General features: G+C 44.6%; 2 protein-coding genes and 1 pseudogene across 2 annotated transcripts in view; 1 reads left to right on the top strand and 2 right to left on the bottom strand.

The window, feature by feature from the left end:
- Window positions 1-220: 220 nt before the first annotated feature.
- On the bottom strand, window positions 221-15,030 carry SOCS4 (suppressor of cytokine signaling 4). The gene is made up of 2 exons (XM_004584843.2): window positions 14,745-15,030; window positions 221-1,853 (listed from the first exon to the last, which is right to left on the bottom strand). Exon 2 carries the CDS (start codon window positions 1,759-1,761, stop codon window positions 439-441), a length of 1,323 nt encoding a protein of 440 aa, XP_004584900.2. The 5' UTR covers window positions 1,762-1,853; window positions 14,745-15,030; the 3' UTR covers window positions 221-438.
- On the bottom strand, window positions 4,969-5,286 carry LOC118759240 (thioredoxin-like; annotated as a pseudogene).
- A 157-nt stretch (window positions 15,031-15,187) lies between the features above and the next one.
- The window catches only part of WDHD1 (WD repeat and HMG-box DNA binding protein 1), a 57,598-nt gene continuing 52,782 nt past the window's right edge, over window positions 15,188-20,003 (top strand). The window contains exons 1-2 of the mRNA XM_058666472.1: window positions 15,188-15,401; window positions 19,320-19,431. Coding sequence (XP_058522455.1) covers window positions 15,325-15,401; window positions 19,320-19,431 — 189 coding nt within the window. The 5' untranslated portion in view covers window positions 15,188-15,324. The remainder of the gene's footprint in view (window positions 15,402-19,319; window positions 19,432-20,003) is intronic.

Below are 20,003 nucleotides of genomic sequence, written 5' to 3'. Positions count from 1 at the left end.
TAAGACAACTCAAAGGAGAGGCAGATGGTGAACTATATGCTCTGTTTAAGAACACTGATGGCATAAATTAACAAAATATTTTACATTTAGAAACAAATATAATGATTTTAACAGTATGAGATACAGCATTTTCAAACGTGGCTTAGGAGACCTACCAAATATACCTGTATCATACACATAAGTTAAATAAAGAAAAAATATGTAGGGATACAATGCATACAAACAAAAAACCAGTTACCCGCTAAGGCACAACCTTAAGCAATCAGTGCATCACATGAAAAACCAACTAACCTGGAGGAAGAATCTGATCAGAGGACTGTTTTGGATGTCAACTGACTTTGAAAAAAATTCAAAATGGCCCAACGAAAAACCAAACCAAACCAAACCAAAACTAGTAAAAAATCCGCATCCAATTCTTCCCATGTTCCTGGCCTTTCCCTAGCACTGCTGTTGCGGTGCATCAATCCTGAGAACTCTAACTTTTGATTTATAGTGATATTCCTTCAGATACAATTTCATCGGAGAGGGTACTGGGAGGGCATCAATGCCATCGTAAGTTGTACAATTACAAATAACTGTTCTGCATATATGCTGCAGGGAAAAGGGGAATGTCCGCATCAAAGGAGTGGACAGAAGTGGTTCGAAAAACATACAGGCACTGGGATCTTTATAATGTTCTAGGAGGCCAGTGATGTCAGGGGAATGAAAGACACAGGGGTCATGGGCGTCGAAGCTGAAGTTGTGATTCCACTGTTCAATTCTAGCATGGAGAGAACGGCTGTAGCGTCTGAAGCTGACAGAGAATAAATAATCTTCCTGTGCTGAATCTCGAAGTAAAAAGGTGCCTTCAGGTTTTCCTTCTAACAGAGCTTCGGCTGCATATTTGTCCATAACTCCCCAGTAACATGGATTATTGTTAATCTGAAGGAGGTCCGGGACAAGGCAGTGGACGTAATCAATCTGCGTGTGGTACTTAGGAGGGGTTTCCAATTGCTGGAGTTCATCATCCATTTCCCATTTGGGTTTGTTTCTTTTCCTGGAACTTGTGCAAAGTGTTACAGATTCATCATCAGAATCCATATCGCTATCTTCTATGCTCTGGCTTGAAGCCAGGTTCATCACTGAGTCAGCCACAGGACTGACTGTACACAAAGCACCACTGGTTGTTATGACACAGGGTGGGACACTGGCATGTGAGAAACAGTCTACCTCTTCCATGTTCCTTCTCTGTTTTACGTGACCCTCCCGTGGTTCACTTGCAGACAAATCTGTGCTTACCCATTCATCCGATTTGGGATTTAAGGGAGTAGTGTGTCGTTTAATAAAATGCCACCTAAAGGCTAAATCTGATCGAGGTGGGAAAGGACACTTATCTAACATAAGTTCACTGATATGGATTTTTCTTTTGGATGGAAGCCCTGAAGAGTGCCGACCACTGCAATTCTTTATTGGAAAACACTGACCGACAGCGTCCTGTAGCTTCTGCTTCAGAGATCGGCCCAAAAACCTGTGCCCACAGGAATGGTCCAAGTCCAGCTCGATGGACGAGCAGCTGTGCTTCCGTTCTCGGCTCCTCAGAGGAATGTCAGCTTTCTCCACAGTGCTCAGTGTTGCAGCATCTGAACAGCTCTCACCCTTTTTGGACCAAGATAACTTTTTTCCACTCCACACATAACCATCTTTTCTGTCCGCACTTCTACTTCGGCTAGTTTTGGGCCTTACATCTACATTTTGACTATTGCTTTCACCACTTTCTGCCATTTTGAGAAATTATCCACAGATTCCAGGGTTATAAATGGTGCTTTTTCAGTTTTTCCAGTAGGATGTTTCTTCTGGGCACTTTCTGGATGTGTCTAAGCAGAGAGAGAGAAAAGTCATTAATTATTTGTTGTCTACTTTATATAGTTTATATTTTAAGACTCAATTAGATATGAGATGGGGAAAAAAGTTACAATTACTATATAAAAAAGACAGAGTACTAGAAACCTTGCAAGACAGTCCAAAGACACCATTCCTATTTCAATAAACTCCTCTAACACATGAATAACGTTAGAGTGCCACTTAGTTCTGAGTTTTTCTTTCCACAGCTAATTTTCAGAAAAAGCCAAGTCTCATCTCTCTATTGTAATATATGCTCAGATGTGAGTCATTTAGTTTCAATTTGATTGTACAGAAGGCTGAAGAAATTAAGACAGTCACAAATCTACATGTTGGTTTTAGAGACGACTACCATACCTTGCTCTAGCCCAGCCCTGGCTACTGGGGGCCTCTGAGGAATGAACCAATGGACGGAAGCTCTGCCTGCCCCATCCCCTGTGTTTTAAAACAAACACATATGTAAATTGAGGTTAATACTTAAAAAATTATTTATTTAGGGACAGAGGTCATGTCACCCTCCCTCTGCTGGCTCACTCCCTAAATGCGCACAATGGCCAGGCCAAAGCCAGAACGGGGAACTTAATCTTGGCCTCAACCTTGAGTGGCAAGAACCTAATTACTTGAGTTGTCACAACTACTTCTGAATTAATTATTTAATTTCTTTTTAAAGACTGATTTAAGTCGGAGAGAGATATTTTCCATTTATTATTTCCCTTCCTAAATGGCCACAAAAGCCAGGGCTGGGCCAGACCGAAGCTAGGAGCCAGGAGCTTCACCAGGGCCTCCCACGTGGGTGGCAGGGGCTCAAGTGTGGGGACCATCTTTTGTTGGTTCCCCAGGACATTTGCAGCAAGCTGTATGAAAAGTGAAGCAGCCATGACTTGAACAAGTACTTTTTTTTTTTTTAAAGACTTAGGAGAGACAGAGAAGAAGATCTTCTGTCTGTTGATTCACTCCCCACGTGGCCTCAATGACTGGAGCTGAGTCATTACAAAGCCAGGAGCCAGGAGCTTCTTCCAGGTCTCCCACGTGGGTGCAGGGCTGCAAGGTGTTGGGCCATCCTAGACTACTTTCCCAGGCCATAAGCAGGGAGCTGGATGGGAAGCATGGCCTCTGGAATTAGAGCTGGTGCCCATATGGGACCCCGGTGCGTGCAAGGCGAGGATTTAGCTGCGAGGTTACCACGCTGGGCCCTGAACCAGTACTCTTATGGGATGTTCCTGCCACAGGGGGTAGCTCTACCTGTTACGCTTACATCACAGTGCTGGCCCCACTGTTGTCTCTTAGGGGTTTCCTTAGCAGAAAGCTTGAGTTCAGCCATAGGCAGGAACTGAAGACAAGTACTGTGCACTTGACCTTAGTCAAAAGGCTGAGAAGTGATGAACACAGGTACTCTGGGATGGAATGTAGGAGTCTGAGCCACTAGACTAAAGCCTGTCACTGTAAGAATTTATTAAAAAAACAATCACCACCAGGTAGCATTCTTAATGCAGCCTTTGTCAATTCATCTTAACAACTTGTAAACTTCATGATCAGACTAAGTAGTTTGTAAAGAATATAGAATTAAAAAAACTGGCATTTTACACACACTGAAAACAAGTCAGTGGGGCCCGGCGGCGTGGCCTAGTGGTTAAAGTCCTCACCTTGAACGCCCCGGGATCCCATATGGGCCGGTTCTAATCCCGGCAGCTCCACTTCCCATCCAGCTCCCTGCCTGTGGCCTGGGAAAGCAGTCGAGGACGGCCCAATGCATTGGGACCCTGCAACCTTGTGGGAGACCTGGAAGAGGTTCCAGGTTCCCGGCATCAGATTGGCGCGCACCGGCCCGTTGCGGCTCACCTGGGGAGTGAATCATTGGACGGAAGATCTTCCTCTCTGTATATCTGACTTTGTAATAAAAATAAATAAATCTTTAAAAAAAAAAAAAAAAAAACAAGTCAGTACATTTCTTTTTTTTTTTTTTAAAGATTTATCTATTCTTATTGGAAAGGCGGATGTACAGAGAGGAAGATTTTCTGTCCAATGGTTCACTCCCTAAGCAGCCCCAATGGCTGGAGCTGAGCCAATCTGAAACCAGGAGCCAGGAGTTTCCTCCGGGTCTCCCATGTGGACACAGGGTCCCAAGGCTTTGGGCCATCAACTGCTTTCCCAGGCCACAGGCAGGGAGCTGGATGGGAAGTTGGGCTGCCGGGATTAAAACCGACAAGCCAGTATATTCTTTTTTCTTTTCTTTCTTTCTTTTTTTTTTTTTTTTAAAGATTTTTATTGTTATTGGAAAGCTGGATATACAGAGAGGAGGAGAGACAGAGAGGAAGATCTTCCATCCGATGTTTCACTCCCCAAGTGAGCCGCAACGGGCCGGTACACGCCAATCCGATGCTGGGAACCTGGAACCTCTTCCGGGTCTCCCACGCGGATGCAGGGTCCCACAGCTCTGGGCCGTCCTCGACTGCTTTCCCAGGCCACAAGCAGGGAGCTGGATGGGAAGTGGAGCTGCCGGGATTAGAACCGGCGCCCATATGGGCTCCCGGGGCTTTCAAGGCGAGGACTTTTAGCCGCTAGGCCACGCTGCCGGGCCCTTTTCTTTTCTTTTTTAAAGTGCAGAATTGATATTCTATTGTTCTTTATGATCAGATGGCAGTTGTGTATATAGTTCCCTATCTCCTACTTTTTTTTTAAGGATTTATTTATTTTTATTACAAAGTCAGATATATAGAGAGGAGAGACAGAGAGGAAGATCTTCTGTCCGATGAGCCCCTTCCCAAGTGAGCGCAATGGCTGGAGCTGCGCAGATCCGAAGCTGGGAACCAGGAACATCTTTCGGGTCTCCCACGCGGGTGCAGGGTCCCAAAGTTTTGGGCTGTCCTCAACTGCTTTCCCAGGCCACAAGCAGGAAGCTGGATGGGAAATGGAGCTGCCGGGATTAGAACCGGTGCCCATATGGGACCCCGGTGCCTTTAAGGTGAGGACTTTAGCGGCTAGGCCACGCCGCCGGGCCCTATCTCCTACTTTTTTATAAAAAAAAAAAAAAAAAAAAAAAATTAGAGGTCTTCAGCAGTTGAAGACTAGTCACGTTTCCAGAAAACAGTATTAGAGTAGTTCATTAAGGGTAGCTTCAAGTTTTTTCTTACTTGTTCCAGAACATTCACCCCACCTTCTGGCCCTTCTTAGAAAACTGGAAGGCTGGCATTCATTTGACTTCACAATCTGCAGCGACATCCTGGCAGTCATCCACATCTACTTCAAGAAACAGCACGCTGGAATGTTTGTCAGAGAGCGAATGAAAGAATGGCTTGATCATCGTGCAAGGTCCGCACCACGTGGCTGAGAAGTCAACCACAACAAGCTCATCTCTGCAGAGTCCAAGACTTCCTGAGAAGCAGACTTGCTCTCGATCTGCTTCACCATTTTGGCTGTTGGGGGCTAACGAGCGACCACAGGGACAGATGGAAACAGACGCAACGTGCTGAAGCAAGCTGTAGCCGGTACATTTCTATAGCGCAATATCTTTTCTATGAAAACAGACAAACTAGAAGTTTCAATGTAAAACAAGGAATGTCATGACAGCAGCAATGACAGAGCATCAGTGGAATTTAAGTATTCTGAAGTGGAATAAAATGTAACCCCAAATTGGAGGGTAGGGTCTCTATAATTCCAAATATTTTATAAATTAAATTCTGTGACTGGGGAAATCAATCAACATTCCAATAACATTTGATTATATCAGAGGAACACAGGGGAAAAAAAAAGAACAAAGCCAACACTTGGAATGGAAGTTTGGCATAGCAGTTAAGACAGATGCCATTTGGGATGCCCACAGCTCATACCCGAGCTGCTGGTGTTTGCTTCCGTTTTCAGCTCTGCCAGTGCTCGATCTGGAAAGGCGACAAGTGATGACTTAGGCACTTGGGTCTCTGCCCTAGACCTGGGAGCCTGGGGCTGCGTCCCCAGCTGCTGCTTCTGGCTGGGTCCAGATCTGAATGCCAATATTTTGGGCAGTGAAGCAGTGGACAGAAAATCAGTCTTGGCCACTCTGTCTTCCAAGGAAAATGAAATGGAGGGGAAAAAAACAGAAAAAAAAAGTAGTCAAGAAACTGTTTATCTCTAGACACTTTAACCTGTTTTGAAAACATTAGGATTGGAAACAACCATCTGTATTGGCAAATATGACTGGCAAGTACATGAAAGTGTGAACTAATGAGACTTGCCAAATAAAAGAGCTCCGATTCTAAATACTGAATAGCATTTGGTGATTATACTATTTTGACTTAGCACATGGGTATGTAATCATTTCAAAAACCTTAGGGAAAAACATTTCCGTTCTAATTTTCAAAGAAATATTACTCAGCACAGTCAAACTGTATTTAACAATATGTTCTGGCTGTTCACTGACTGCATTCCTGGAACACGGTAAGCCGGCAGAAGAACATGGAGAATTGTTGATGGAGTACACTCAGGCTCGGCAGCTGGCTGGCTGGCTGGCCGGCCGACTGACTTTACTCCTGCTCCCCAATCATGCCACCTTACCACTTTCATCATGGCGCTTCTTCCTTCATTTTTTTCCTCTTCTGGAGGGTGTGGTCATCTTTTCCTGGGGGCAATACTTTAACCTTTGAACTTTTCAAAACCTTCAAAAGGAACCACACAGTCTATAGAAGGGCAGATTTATAGAGAAAAGAGAGACAGAAATATCTTTCATCTGCTGGCTTACTCCCTAAAGGGAGCTGAGTCTATCTGCAGCCAGGAGCTTGGAGCCTCTTCCAGATCACCCATGCGGTACAGGGTGGTCTGTAAGCAGGGAGCCAGATGCAAAGTAGAGCAGTCAGGACACCCATTAAGATGATGGCATTTGCAAGTGGAGAATTAGCTAACTAAGCCACGGTTGGCTTACCTATAGGTGCAGGGTCTGAAGGCTTTAGGCCATCCTTGACTGCTTTCCTAGATCACCAGCAGGGAGCTGCATGGAAAGCTGGGCCACTGGGATTAGAAGCAGCATCCATATGGGATCCCAGTGCGTGCAAGGCAAGGACGTTAACTGCAAGGCTATGGCATCGGACCGCCACATTATCCCCCCTCCCCTTTTTATTGCAAAGTCAGATATACAGAGAGGAGGAGGAGCAGAGAGGAAGATCTTCCGTCCAAGGCTTCACTCCCTAACTGGCCGCAATGCTGGAGCTGAGCCAATCCAAAGCCAGGAGCCTCTTCCAGAGGTCTCCCACGTGGGTGCAGGGTCCCAAAGCTTTGGGCCATCCTCCACTGCTTTCCCAGGCCACAAGCAGGGAGCTGGATGGGGAGTTGAGCTGCCAGGATTAGAACTGGTGCCCATATGTGATCCCGGTGTGTTCAAGGTGAGGACTTAACTCACCAGGCTTCAGCGCTGGGCCTGCCACATTACCTTTAATTCAATTTTTCCCATAGGCTTTTAGAAGATCTCACATAGCACTTGACAAGGTCATAGAATACTTCTGTCTCTAATGCAGTTTACAATAAAGATATTTTGTAGGGAATATAATCATGAAGTTAACTAATTTTTCAAGGTGAAAAGTAATCACTGTATCAGATATAGCTGGAACTCAACAGATCTGGAACCTGCAGAACAATCTGATATTTTCCTTTGGAAAATCATCTCCAAGTTCTATACGTAAGTTGCATGTTAACCAAATAGGCTTCCTTTGGCACAGTTTACCAACTCGCATAGAATACATTATCAATCAATCAAGTGTCTCTGGATTTTAGGTTAAGTGTACTAATGTGTATTAATGTGGCAGGTGTCCATAATATAACCCATATTACTGACTCAGGTGAGTTTCCCATACAGTTGCCTGTACTCAAAGAGTTAATATAGCTGAAAATTTTCTTCCAACTAGTTACTGTGTCGTAGCTAAGAATGAATTTGAATTCACACTCAAGAAGTTTCACTTTTAAAAAATGTTGTCTTGACAAATTAATAAATGGTCTAGAATGTACTCTAATGTCAAAGTCTTCAAGCAGGAATAAAACTTAACTTTTAATTTGTAGTTGTCTAAAATTAAAACATGTGGGATGGGTGTTTGGCAGACAAGTGAAGCAGCTGCTTGGGATGCCTACTTCCTGTCTGGGAAGGCCTGGGTTTGAGGGCTGCCTCCACTTCTGACTGCAGTTTCCTGTTAATGTTAACTGGAGGCAGCCGGTGTCACCCAAGAGTAGGGTCCCCAGTACTGACGTGAGAGGCACTGGCTACGTCCCTGCACAAGGCTTTGGACTGGGCCTGACTATTGTGGCTGTCTGGGGAGTGAGCCAGTGACTAGATTAGCTGATCTTCCTCTTGTGGTCTGTCTGACTTTGAAATTGAAAAAAACAAATAAATAAAAGTGGCTGAAGGTTTATTACTATTGAAAACACAATTGAGAATGTTATCAACACTCTGTCAGATTCCTGAGGGAAATCTAGGAGTTCTAAAAGGCTTTTCCTACTTTTTAAAAAAAATATTTATTTATTCTTACTGGAAAGGCAGATATACAGAGAGGAAGAGTGACAGAGAAGATCTTCCATCCACTGGTTCACTCCCCAAGTGAACACAACACCCAGAGCTGAGCTGAACCGAAGCCAGGAGCCAGAAGCTCTTCCTGATCTCCCATATGGGTTCAGGGTCCTAAGGCTTTGGGCCATCCTCAACTGCTTTCCCAGGCCACAAGCAGGGAGCTGATGGAAAGTGGAGCTGCCAAGATTAGAACCGGTGCCCATATGGGATCTCGGCGCATTCAAGGCGAGAACTTTAGCCGCTATGCTATTGTGCCGGGCCCACTTTTCCTACTTCTTACTGACTTTCATTGCACTGTAGAGGCTTGCAAGTCACTGGAAGGGATTCATGGATCGTAGTATTTTAGTTAAAAAAATTTTTTTTTAGACTTAGTTATTTATCTGAAAGTCAGTTACAGAGATGTAGAAACAGATATCTTACACCTGCCTGTTCACTCCGCAGATGGCTGAAACCTTCCAGGCTGGAGCAGGTTGAAGCCAGGAGCCAGGAGCCTCATCCTAGTTTCCCACATGGGTGGCAGGGGCCCAGACACTTGAGGCAAGGCTGGTTGCTTTTCCCAGGTCAGTACGGAGCTGGGTCGGAAGTGGAGCAGCAGCACCAGCCAGTATTACAGGCGATACCCACTGTGCCCCTTCCTCAAGATCCTTACAAATAAAAAAATCAATCAAATGGTTATTATTGTATAAAGACTACAGATGAGTTTTTATAAAAGGTGCTTTGGCACTATTTACCTATATATGTAAAATCTGGATGGTAAAGAGTACAGGAATCATAGTACAGAAATCATAGATGCTACTTTGAGAGATGCTGTCCAATCAAAGGTCTAGTAGAGGCAAATTTCTAAGAGGGAAGTATGCACAAAAGCCTTCCAAGAAGCTAAGTTCCCAAGCCCAGGAGCCACTGCGAGAAAAGCTGTAACGGAGCACCAACTAGGATCATTCCATTAAAAAAAAGTCTTAGAATTCATTTGTCTTCTTTTTGTTGTTGGTTACAGTGACATTATTATACACAATTTAATTAATCACGGAAATCTTTATGTCTGAAATGCTGATAGATATCTGGCTAACTAAGGTGAGAGGCCAGTGCAGTAGCATAGCACATTAATCCTCTGCCTGTAGCTCTGGCATTCCACATGACAAATAATTTTGGGAAATATTTTTCCACTACTGGATTAAATGCATATTTAACAAATTACACAGAATGTCCTTTCATAAAGAAACTTCTATAAGCTATCTTCCTGCATAACTTAACACTAAAACCTTTTTTATGGAACAAATTTTGGGAAAATATTATTGAGATGATACTGAAATGAGCATTTACTTGGTAAGCTTACTAGCTAAAAATTACGGTTTAAAATCTAATCACTGAACATTAATTTAGAATGAAGAAGGAATGAAAAACTAAGAACTGGCAATACGAGGCTCAGAGATTTGTCCATTTAAAAAAAAGAATTATTTTTATTTGAAAGGCAGAGATAAGGAAAAAGAGAGAGACAGAGAGAGAGGCATCTTCCATCCAGGGGTTTACTCCCCAAGGGGTCACAGTGGTCAGAGCCGGGCTGATCTGAAGCCAGGAGCCAGGAGTTTCATCTGAGTCTCCCTTGTGGGCCCAGGAGCCCAAGAACTTGGGCCATCTTTTTCCTTTTTGCTGGATAGGAAGCAGAGCAGCTGGGATTCAAACCGGCACCCATCTAGGATGTCAGCACTGTAGGTGGAGGCTTAACTCTGCCCAATGATTATTTTTGAAAGTTAAAGTTACAGAGAAAAGAGGAAGAGACAGAGAGGGAGGTTTTCCACTGGCTAGTTCACTTCCCACCCCAATGGCCACATTGGCTTGGACTAGGTCAATGCCAGGAGCCAAGAGCTTCATCCCATGTGTGTGCAGTCTCCCACCATGTGTGGCAGGGACCTAAACACTAGCCACCTTCTGCTGCTTTTCCCAAACCACTGGCAGGAATCCGGATCAGAGTGGAGCAGCGGTGACACCAGTGAGCACCCATTTGGAATGTCTGCAAAGCCCATGGTGACTTTACCTGCTATGGTGTGGCACCTTCAATCTGTACTTCTTAATTCTAAAAATCATGAATCAGTACTCTCCTCATACATTACACTGAACATTCAGAAAGTTTTTAAAGAGGGTAAAAAGTTGTACATCTGTAACCTATAGGCAAGCAATTTTGACATTCTTGCCTATATTCATGAACTATTTTTTCCTATGAGATCAATTTGCTAAAAGAAAATTCCACCGGCCTGGCGCAGTAGCTTAGTGGCTAAAGTCCTTGCCTTGCATGTGCCAGGATCCCATTTGGGCACCAATTCATATTCCAGCTGCTCTACTTCCCACCCAGTTCCTGCAGGTGGCCTGGGAAAGCTGTGGAGGACAGCCCAAAGCCTTGGGACCCTGTACCCATGTGGGAGATCAGGAAGAGGCTCTTGGCTTCAGATCAGATCAGATCAGCTCCAGTCATTGTGGCCACTTGGGAGTGAACCAGTGGATAGAAGATCTTACTCTCTGTCTCTCCTTCTCTCTATAAACCCGACTTTCCAACAAAAATAAATAAATCTAAAGAAAAAGAAATTAAAAAATGCACAGACCTAAAATTTTTTCTACAATTTGTTACCCTCCTCTGAGAAGGCAGTAATGGGGTGGGGAAGAATTGTTTACACGATGTGGGAAGAACAAGACCACTGAAGTTATTTAAACAAAATTTACAATCATCAAAGTCCAAAAACAATTTCATTATCTGTACTCTATCATATTTAAAAGCTGACCGTGGTAATATGAAACAGCACGAGCTGCTAAGTCATCCAGTGTGGACTAAAACTCAGACTGCCACTCACCAGGACTGGTCTTTGATTAAAACCAACCCAAACCAAACCAAACCAAACCAAACCAAAACAAAAATCTCACTTACTCTAATGTTTCCATTGCAAAATCTGGCTAACTATAAGCTCCAAAGCCAGCCTGCTCAGGTTTCTGTGGATATACAACAACGTATGGGAACACCAGTCACTGATTGAGCCTAATGGAAATAAGAATTAGCTGCTTTCTACTATTACTCAGAATCTTTCACTTAGAAAAGCACATTTTTTAAAATGAGAGATGGGAAATGGCAAAATGAAGATAAATGGAAGAGGAATAGAGGCTATACACAGGCTAAGCCAACACCTGGAGCTGAGAAGGCTCTGGTGTCTCGGATATATCATAAAATACTCGACAGTATGCCTAATACGACACATGCTCCTTTAAAAACATCCTACAGTTTAAAAATCTTTGAAAATATGGGTGTAAAAAAAAAAAAAGAAAATATGGGTGTAAATAACCGAATTTTTAATTGCAAAAGATGTAGTCCCTTGCAACATAAATGAACAAATTGAAACAGAAATGGAAGGCAGCTTTTTACAAGGCTGATGATGAATTCTTTTCATCATTTTGTGACAATTACATGTGGATTTTAAGGTTGGATAACAAGTTTCAACCACAAACTAATAAAAGGTGACTAGGCTTAAATGAAATTGCTTTTATGTCCTTACATGTTTCATTAAATTCTAAGTTTTATGGTCTCAGCTATGATTTGGAGAAACAGTGTGGTGGGGCACCTTGGATTAGGTGGCCAACGTGGGCTCTGGCACTTACGTGTGTGTCTGTCAAGACTTAGTTTCTCCATCTATGAACATAGACAACAACAGGCATGATCTGGCATCAATTTAACACAAGAATCAAATACTGGTTTAGACAGGGGAACTGGGTGGCTGGGAGCAGGCAGCTTTTTCTTTATTAGAATCCCTTCAAGTTTGCACATGCCCAAAGTAACTTTTTTTCTTTTTAAGATTTATTTTACTTTTATTGCAAAGTCAGATATACAGAGAGGAGGAGAGACAGAGAGGAAGATCTTCCGTCCAAGGCTTCACTGCCCAAGTGACTGCAACGGCCGGAGCTGCGCTGATCTGAAGCCAAGAGCCAGGAACTTCCTCCAGGTCTCCCACACGGGTGCAGGGTCCCAAGGCTTTGGGCCGTCCTTGACTGCTTTCCCAGGCCACAAGCAGGGAGCTGGATGGGAAGTGGAGCTGCCGGGATTAGAACCAGCGCCCATATGGGATTCTCGCATGTTCAAGGGGAGGACTATAGCCGCTAGGCCAGCCACGCCACCGGGCCCCAAAGTAATTTTTTAACCCCAAAATAAACAGGCCAGTAAATTTCAGGATATATAAGATTAGGAGATATAAACATTTTCATCTCTCCAATCTAACTTTAATGCTATTTTTTCAATACTTCGTTGTCGGCCATTGCTACTCTTTCAGCCTTCTCTTTACAGGATTTACTGAAAAAACATTTTAGAAACTCCTTCTATAAGGCAACACTGATAAAACCATTTGGACAGATTCTCTAACATTATATGATAGTATTCATATAGCTAACACCACCAGTGATACTGCATCCATATTTCCTCACCACACTGCCCTTGAGACCAATAGTATTTTTAAGTCTAATACTACCCTGAGTGGTCACAACAAACTAACCCTTCCTGCAAGTACACCTGTGATCTTTGCATCATTTTCCACTGGCACCTCTGGCTGCCAGCTTACAGGAGCCACGGCTCTGTTAATAATGAATAACTCAATTAGGGAAAAGTTGACACCCTGTCGTTGACACAGCTGTATTGGTTTCTTCTACGTCATTTAAAATAACCAGACGATCTTGGGGCTATTTAGGTTACACTTTTCAGCATTTCACTATCATTTGGAGCATACTGTTTGAATGTTTATTTCTCTCAAAAAGACCACGAACCCATCAAAGGCATTCTTATTTACAAGCACTTAAAAAATTTAACTGGAGAATGAATGATTTAAACAAACCCATTGTAAACGAAGCTTTGACTCACAATACCTCATTCATTCATAATAACATGAAACAGTGAGAATATCCACTAATAATTTCTATGGACTTTTAAAATTCATTGGGGGTATGGTTTGCATTTTAGAGACGGGAATCCTACATTCAGGAAAATAAAATAAGCTTTTCAAGGTCACACAGTGTCTCAGTGTGAAAATTTAAACATTGGATGTCTGACTAAGCCATTGGATTCTCCCAATCCATGTGAAATTGGCAAAAGACATTTTTTTCTCTTAACCTGTGATCCAACTGCTTGCCTGCTGAGGCAGAGAAAGGACAGATGTAAGGACACCATGTAGTTTGGAAGCCACATGGTGCTAACAGTATCACCGTGAAGGTCTTTTCCAGATACAATTCTTGTTATGCCATTTGCAGATTCTCCTTTTGCTGGGCTCTGCATACTTCCTCACTGAAAATCTCATCATGATTTATTCAACACAGAGCCGGATGTTTCATCTTTAATCCATACTCCATCCAGCAATACTCAGATCAATCTATCTCAAAACAAATCATGTCCAATAAAATCAAGGCATGTGGAAAGCATCGTCTCGGGTGTTTTTGCTTTTGTGGAAAAACACAGCACTGATCTCAAAGTCTTCTTGAATCAATCACTTTCCCTCTTCATTCATGCACAAACCGAAGCCCTTTTTGCAGCTCTGGTATTAAAAAAAAAAAAAATGACGCCAAGGTGAATAACTCTGCTCACCGCTGCTTGTTAAAGGGCGCTTGCGACTTTCACAATGAAATTAGAAAGAGCAGCGAAATCCCTACCATGGAAAAACGTCTCATGAAAGTCATAAAATAAGTCTGATTGAAGTCAGAAGACAGATACCACAATACACGTGCACACACACACACACACACACACACTCCAGAAAGACTCTCAAACACGAATGTGAAGGTTTTCTTTAGGGAGCGGGCTGCCAACATGGAGAACGCGAAGACACAAGAAAAGCATGACCTCGCTGGCATGAACACCTGACGCACGCAGATGGCAAGGACGAAACCAAGACTTCAGCAACTCAGTTCCATCCCAAGACTTCTATCACGCACGGCCATGAACTTCACTGGGGTATCTGATTAGGGAAAAACAAGTTACCCTGTCCTGAAGGGATTTTTCCCGACACAGTTGGCCAGGAATAAGCGTTACCGGACGTGCCACACCTGTAGGAAGCGACAACAGCCACCAGGACCCGAAATTCGTGCCTCCTTCCTCTCTAGAGAGAAGACAAGGTGGCCGCACGAGGGATGCTCAGATTAAAGGCTCCACAGGGTCTGGCTTTCCTCTTCCTCCGGACAAGATATGTTTTCTAACTAGACCCTCCTTAGCAAAGGGCTCGATCCGATCAGGCACCCGGAGAGGTCTGTAGGCGAGGTGAGCCCGGGTGAGGCAAGGACAAGGCGCGGGGCCTCCCTGGTCCGGCAGCGGCCACCCTTCCCCGCCCCCACTCACCTCCCGGGGTGCAGCTGGACTGGGGCGGTCCGAGGCGCAGTCGCCATCACCATCACCATCACTGTGGGAGCTCGTCGAAGCGGAGGACAGGAGGCCCCAGCGCTCCTGCCCCTCGCTCGGGTTTTCCAAAGCGGGTTCTGCAGCCCGTCCCTCGGCGCGTGGGACCAGTCCGAGACCTCGCGGTCGCCGCCGCCGCCGCCGCCGCCGCCACCACTTCCGCGTCCGGCTCCCTCCCTGCTTCCCTCTCTCCCCGGCTCGGTCCCTCGCGCCGGGAGCGAGCGCGGTGACGCCACTACCCGGCGACCGCACCCGGCAGTGAAGCTGAGTTGGGCGTGGGCGGTCGGCGCAGGCGCAGCGGAGGCAGCGCGCCGGAGCGCGGGAAGCGGCTGTTCGGGCTTCTCTTCACCTCAGGCTCCGCGGCACGGTCACCCCGCGCCCACCCTGAAGAGGGCTGCCTCCTGGCTGGTGGCGGGGCTGCCTCCGCCCCTGGGGGAGACGGGGCTCCGGACAAGCGTCCCCTTCTGCCTCCGGCTTTCCTCCTCTTTGAAATAAAACTGGCTGAGATAGATAAAGGGAAAAGATGCCGGCCACTCAGAAACCGATGAGATACGGACATACAGAGGGACACACGGATGTCTGCTTTGATGATTCTGGGAGGTAAGGTTGGTTGAGGAACGATGTTTCGGGGGGCCAGCTCTGTCCGCGTGCTGTCAGCCGGGGGAGACGGGCAGATGAGGCGGGGGATCGGCTTGGAATCTGCAGGTTTCCTTCTTATTGTTGGATTCTGAGCGTCCTGGAAAAGTTACGATCTTAAATGCCAGACTCATGCCACGCCGGCGGCTTCCCCCCTTCTCCGTGCTTCGTGTTAGTAATCTGCTTACATCAGAGAGATTTTTCTTTTTTTTTTTTAGCCCGGAAATTAATTTTATTCTATATAATAACAATGCCTACAATATAGTTCAGGATAATTATTTTACAGTTTTGATATAACATATAGAGTAAATAGTGGTTCTTAATGAAATTCAAAAATTGAGAAATTGAAAATTAAATTTGAGCTCTGAAAAGAGAGATTTTTCTTTTAGCTTCTCAGGTGCCTGGCAAAATAACAAATTCGACTCACTGGTAGAATCCTGATGTTCGGAGCAGAAATGGTTAAATATTTCAGCGCTTCCCCCATATACACGCGCACACGCACACATATTTAAAATAAACTCTCTCCATTCAGAATGCCTTTCTTCAGAAATAGAATCCTCGGTATTTTTAATGACAGAATTCATATGGTTCCTTTGAGTCAAGATGGCTCTATTTCCCTTTGGCACAGCATGTAGATTTATTCAACTAAAAATAAAACTTCCAGCAAAAGTTTTTTTTCCCCCCCACGGGTTAAGGTATCCCAAACTGCATTTAAGGGAGTTTTGCCATGAAATAATTCACCTTTTCAGCGTTGTTGAATGCAGTTGGCACACTTCTTACCTGCTTTTGCAGGGACAGGTCTCAGTGTCTTCCCAGGACTCAACTTCGTTTTCATTAATTGCATTTCCCTAAAAATTTCGCATCTTACTATGAAAGATTCTTCATGTTTTGGACTAAACACAGTTAAGGTTGAGAGAACTTATTTCTTAGAATACTGGTGCTGTAGTTAATGTATAACATTCTTCAAAAGCTCAGAGGTGTAAAAAATAATTATTGATGGCCAGCAAAGAGAGAAAGCATTTTCTGTGATGGTAGTGTTTTTGTGTATTTCACACTTTTTTTTTTTTAAAGATTTATTTATTTTATTACAAAGTCAGATGTACAGAGAGGAAAAGAGACAGAGAGGAAGATCTTCCATCCAATGATTCACTCCCCAAATGAGCTGCAACGGGCCGGTGCGCGCCGATCCGAAGCTGGGAACCGGGAATCTCTTCTGGGTCTCCCACGCGGGTGCAGGGTCCCAATGCATTGGGCCGTCCTCAACTGCTTTCCCAGGCCACAAGCAGGGAGCTGGATGGGAAGTGGAGCTGCCGGGATTAGAACTGGCGCCCATATGGGATCCCGGGGCATTCAAGGCGAGGACTTTAGCCACTAGGCCATGCCGCTGGGCCCGTATTTCACTTTTTAAAAAATTATAATTTTAGAAAAAAAATTTTAAATTTATTTTTATTGTAAAGTCAGATTTACAGAGGAGGAAAGACAGAGAAAATTTGTCCATTCAATGATTCACTCCCCAAGCGGCGGCAATGGCTGGAGCTGAGCTCATCCAAAGCCAGGAGCCAGAAGCTACTTCCAGGTCTGTCATGCGGGTGCAGGAACCCAAGGCTTTGGGCCGTCCTCCACTGCTTTCCCAGGCCACAAGCAGGAAGCTGGATGGGAAGCAGGGCTGCTGGGTTACGAACCGGAGCCCAAGGACTTTGCCACTAGGCTACTGTTCCAGGTCCTCATATTGGTTTTTACAAATTTGAAATATGATTCCAAATACTTTTGTGTTTTAAAACATAAAATTTAATATAGTAAGGATATTGCTTTTTTCCCCCTGAAGTGTTCTAATATACCAAAATCTCTATTTGTATCACTATACTATCTATGAAAAATTAGGGCCCTGTATAATGCTTCAGTTGGTTGGTCCTAACCTTGCACATGGCAGTAATCCATGTGGTCACTGGCTCCTGTCCTGGCTGCTCCACTTCCCATCCAGCTCCCTGCTTATGGCCTGGGAAAGCAACAGAGGATGGTACAAACCTTGGGACCCTGCACATACATGAAAGAACTGGAAGAAACTCCTTGCTCCTGGCTTCAGATCAGCTCAGCTCCAGCCACTGGAGCCACTTGGAGAGTGAACCAGTGGACAGATGTTTTTCTCCGTTTCCTTCTCTCTGTAAAATCTGCCTTTCTGATAAAAATAAGTGTTTAAAAAAAAAAAAGCAATGTTGGGAAAGGTGTTAAAGCACTGCTAAGAAACCACTTAGGAAACCCATCTTGCATGTTGATTGCCTGCCTGGTTCAAGTCTGAGCTGCCCACTGCTGCCTGCTGCTGTGTCTAGGAGGCAGCAGATGATGGGTCAAGTGCTCCGGTTTCTGCCACCCCTGTGGAGGCCTGGGTGATGTTCCTGGCACTTGGTTTACTCCTACCCTAACCCTGGCTATCGTGGGCATTTGAGGGAGTAGCCCACTAGATGGAAGATCTTTCTCTGTTGCTTTGTCTTTCAAACAAATAAATAAATCTAAGAAGATATAATTTAGTGTTAAACTTAAAAAAAAAAAAAGAAAAGATTTATTTTTATTGGAAAGTCAGATTTACAGAGAGAAAGATATCTTCCATCCGTTGGTTCACTCCCCAAGTGGCCACAATGGCCAGAGCTGAGCCAATCTGAGTTCAGGAGCCAGGAGCTTCTTCCAGGTCCCCCATGCGGGTGCAGGATCCCAAGGCCTTGGGCCGTCCTCAGCTGTTTTCTCAGGCTACAAGTAGGGAGCTAAATGGAAGCGGGACAGCTGGGACAAGAACTGGTGAACTGGTGCCCATGTAGGATGATGGCACATTCAGGGCGAGGACTTTAAACCACTAGGCTACAGTGCCGGGCCCAGATTAACTTTTTTATTATTATCTCACTAATTTCATTATATGATTAGTCTATAATTTCCCACTGACCTTCCCAGCTGGCACCTGCCACTTTGTGCATCTCAGCATACCTACTGCCAGTAGTCCCTAGGAAGTGCAGATACTTTCCCAGTTACCCTTGGAAACTAAAAGAAGCAGCCGTTTCCTGGGACAAACTCATTTTTGCTTTTCAGCAGTGAATGCCTCAAATCTTGTGTTTGAAAGGATTTGTTTTCTAGGTTACAATAAGAAAGTGTTTGGAGGGCTCGGCGGCGTGGCCTAGAGGCTAGAGTCCTCGCCTTGAACGCCCCGGGATCCCATATGGGCGCCGGTTCTAATCCTGGCAGCTCCACTTCCCATCCAGCTCCCTGCTTGTGGCCTGGGAAAGCAGTCGAGGACGGCCCAATGCACTGGGACACTGCACCCGAGTGGGCGACCTGGAAGAGGTTCCTGGTTCCCGGCATCAGATCGGCACACACCGGCCCGTTGTGGCTCACTTGGGGAGTGAATCATCGGACAGAAGATCTTCCTCTCTGTCTCTCCTCCTCTCTGTATGTCTGACTTTGTAATAAAAATAAATCTTTTAAAAAAAAAAGTGTTTGGAAGGGAGAGATGGATTATAACCTTTTAGATAAATGGACCGGGCATCTATCCATTTATTCATTCACTAAAAGCTTGTTAAGGTTTCTGTCTGCACACTGTTCGATGCTGGGGAAGCAGTGGTGCGAGGTAGACAGGATTCCCGGTGCTGCAGAGGTGACGTACTCCTTTATTACGTTATTACAGAAAATTGATGCCAGACAAGAACTGCAGAAAGCATTTCACTGACGTGGTAAAGTTAACAGGCTGTATCATAGAAGATTGTATGTACAAGAAAAATATTGGCTAATACTTTGATTTTATTTCATTTAAAAGTGATAAATGAAAAGACAAAAAGTTTCATTGGAAGGTTAACAGGCCCACAGCTGGATACCTTGTTAATGGATGTGTTTCCTTCACAGTTACATTGTGACTTGTGGAAGTGATGGAGATGTGCGGATTTGGGAAGACTTGGATGATGATGATCCGAAGTCCATTAATGTTGGAGAAAAGGCGTATTCATGTGCTCTGAAGGTATTCAAAGTAGTTATGTCAGCCGATATGATTTTCATGCTGGGATAAAAATGATTTTTATAAGTTTTGAGTATGTGTGCTTTCTTTTAAAGATTTATTTGATTTATTTGAGAGCTATAGTTACAGAGAAAGAGCTCTTTGATCCGCTGCTTCACTCTGCACATGCCTGCAACGGCTGGGGGTAGGCCAGGGCAAAGTCAGGAGCCAAAAGCTCCTTCCAGGCCTGCCACGTGGGTATAGGCGGCCAAGGACTTAGGCCATCTTTCAAGTGCTTCCCAGGCACACTAGGGAGACTGAGCTTACACAACCTGGCATCCACATGGGATGCTGCATTTGCAGGTGAAGCATTCGCCTGTTGAGCCAACATACTGCTCCAAGTTAAATATATTTTTGAAATCTGACCTTTTAAAAAAAAAGTATTTTATTCATTTGAAAGAGTGACAGGAAGATTGTCTATCCTCTAGTTCATTCCCAAAAGACCAGAGCGGCTGGGGCTGGCACTCGAAGCTCCATCTCAGGATCCTGTGTTGGTGGCAGGGACCATCTTCCAGTGCTGTCCCAGGAACACTAGC

This window comes from Ochotona princeps, chromosome 6 (genome assembly GCF_030435755.1).
Source record: "Ochotona princeps isolate mOchPri1 chromosome 6, mOchPri1.hap1, whole genome shotgun sequence".
In the NCBI taxonomy this organism is placed as follows: domain Eukaryota; kingdom Metazoa; phylum Chordata; class Mammalia; order Lagomorpha; family Ochotonidae; genus Ochotona; species Ochotona princeps.
This window is presented reverse-complemented; position numbering and strand designations above follow the sequence as displayed.

Excerpts from the sequence above, each read along its gene's own strand:
- SOCS4 (XM_004584843.2), bottom strand. The coding sequence starts at position 1,761 with ATGGCAGAAAGTGGTGAAAGCAATAGTCAAAATGTAGATGTAAGGCCC.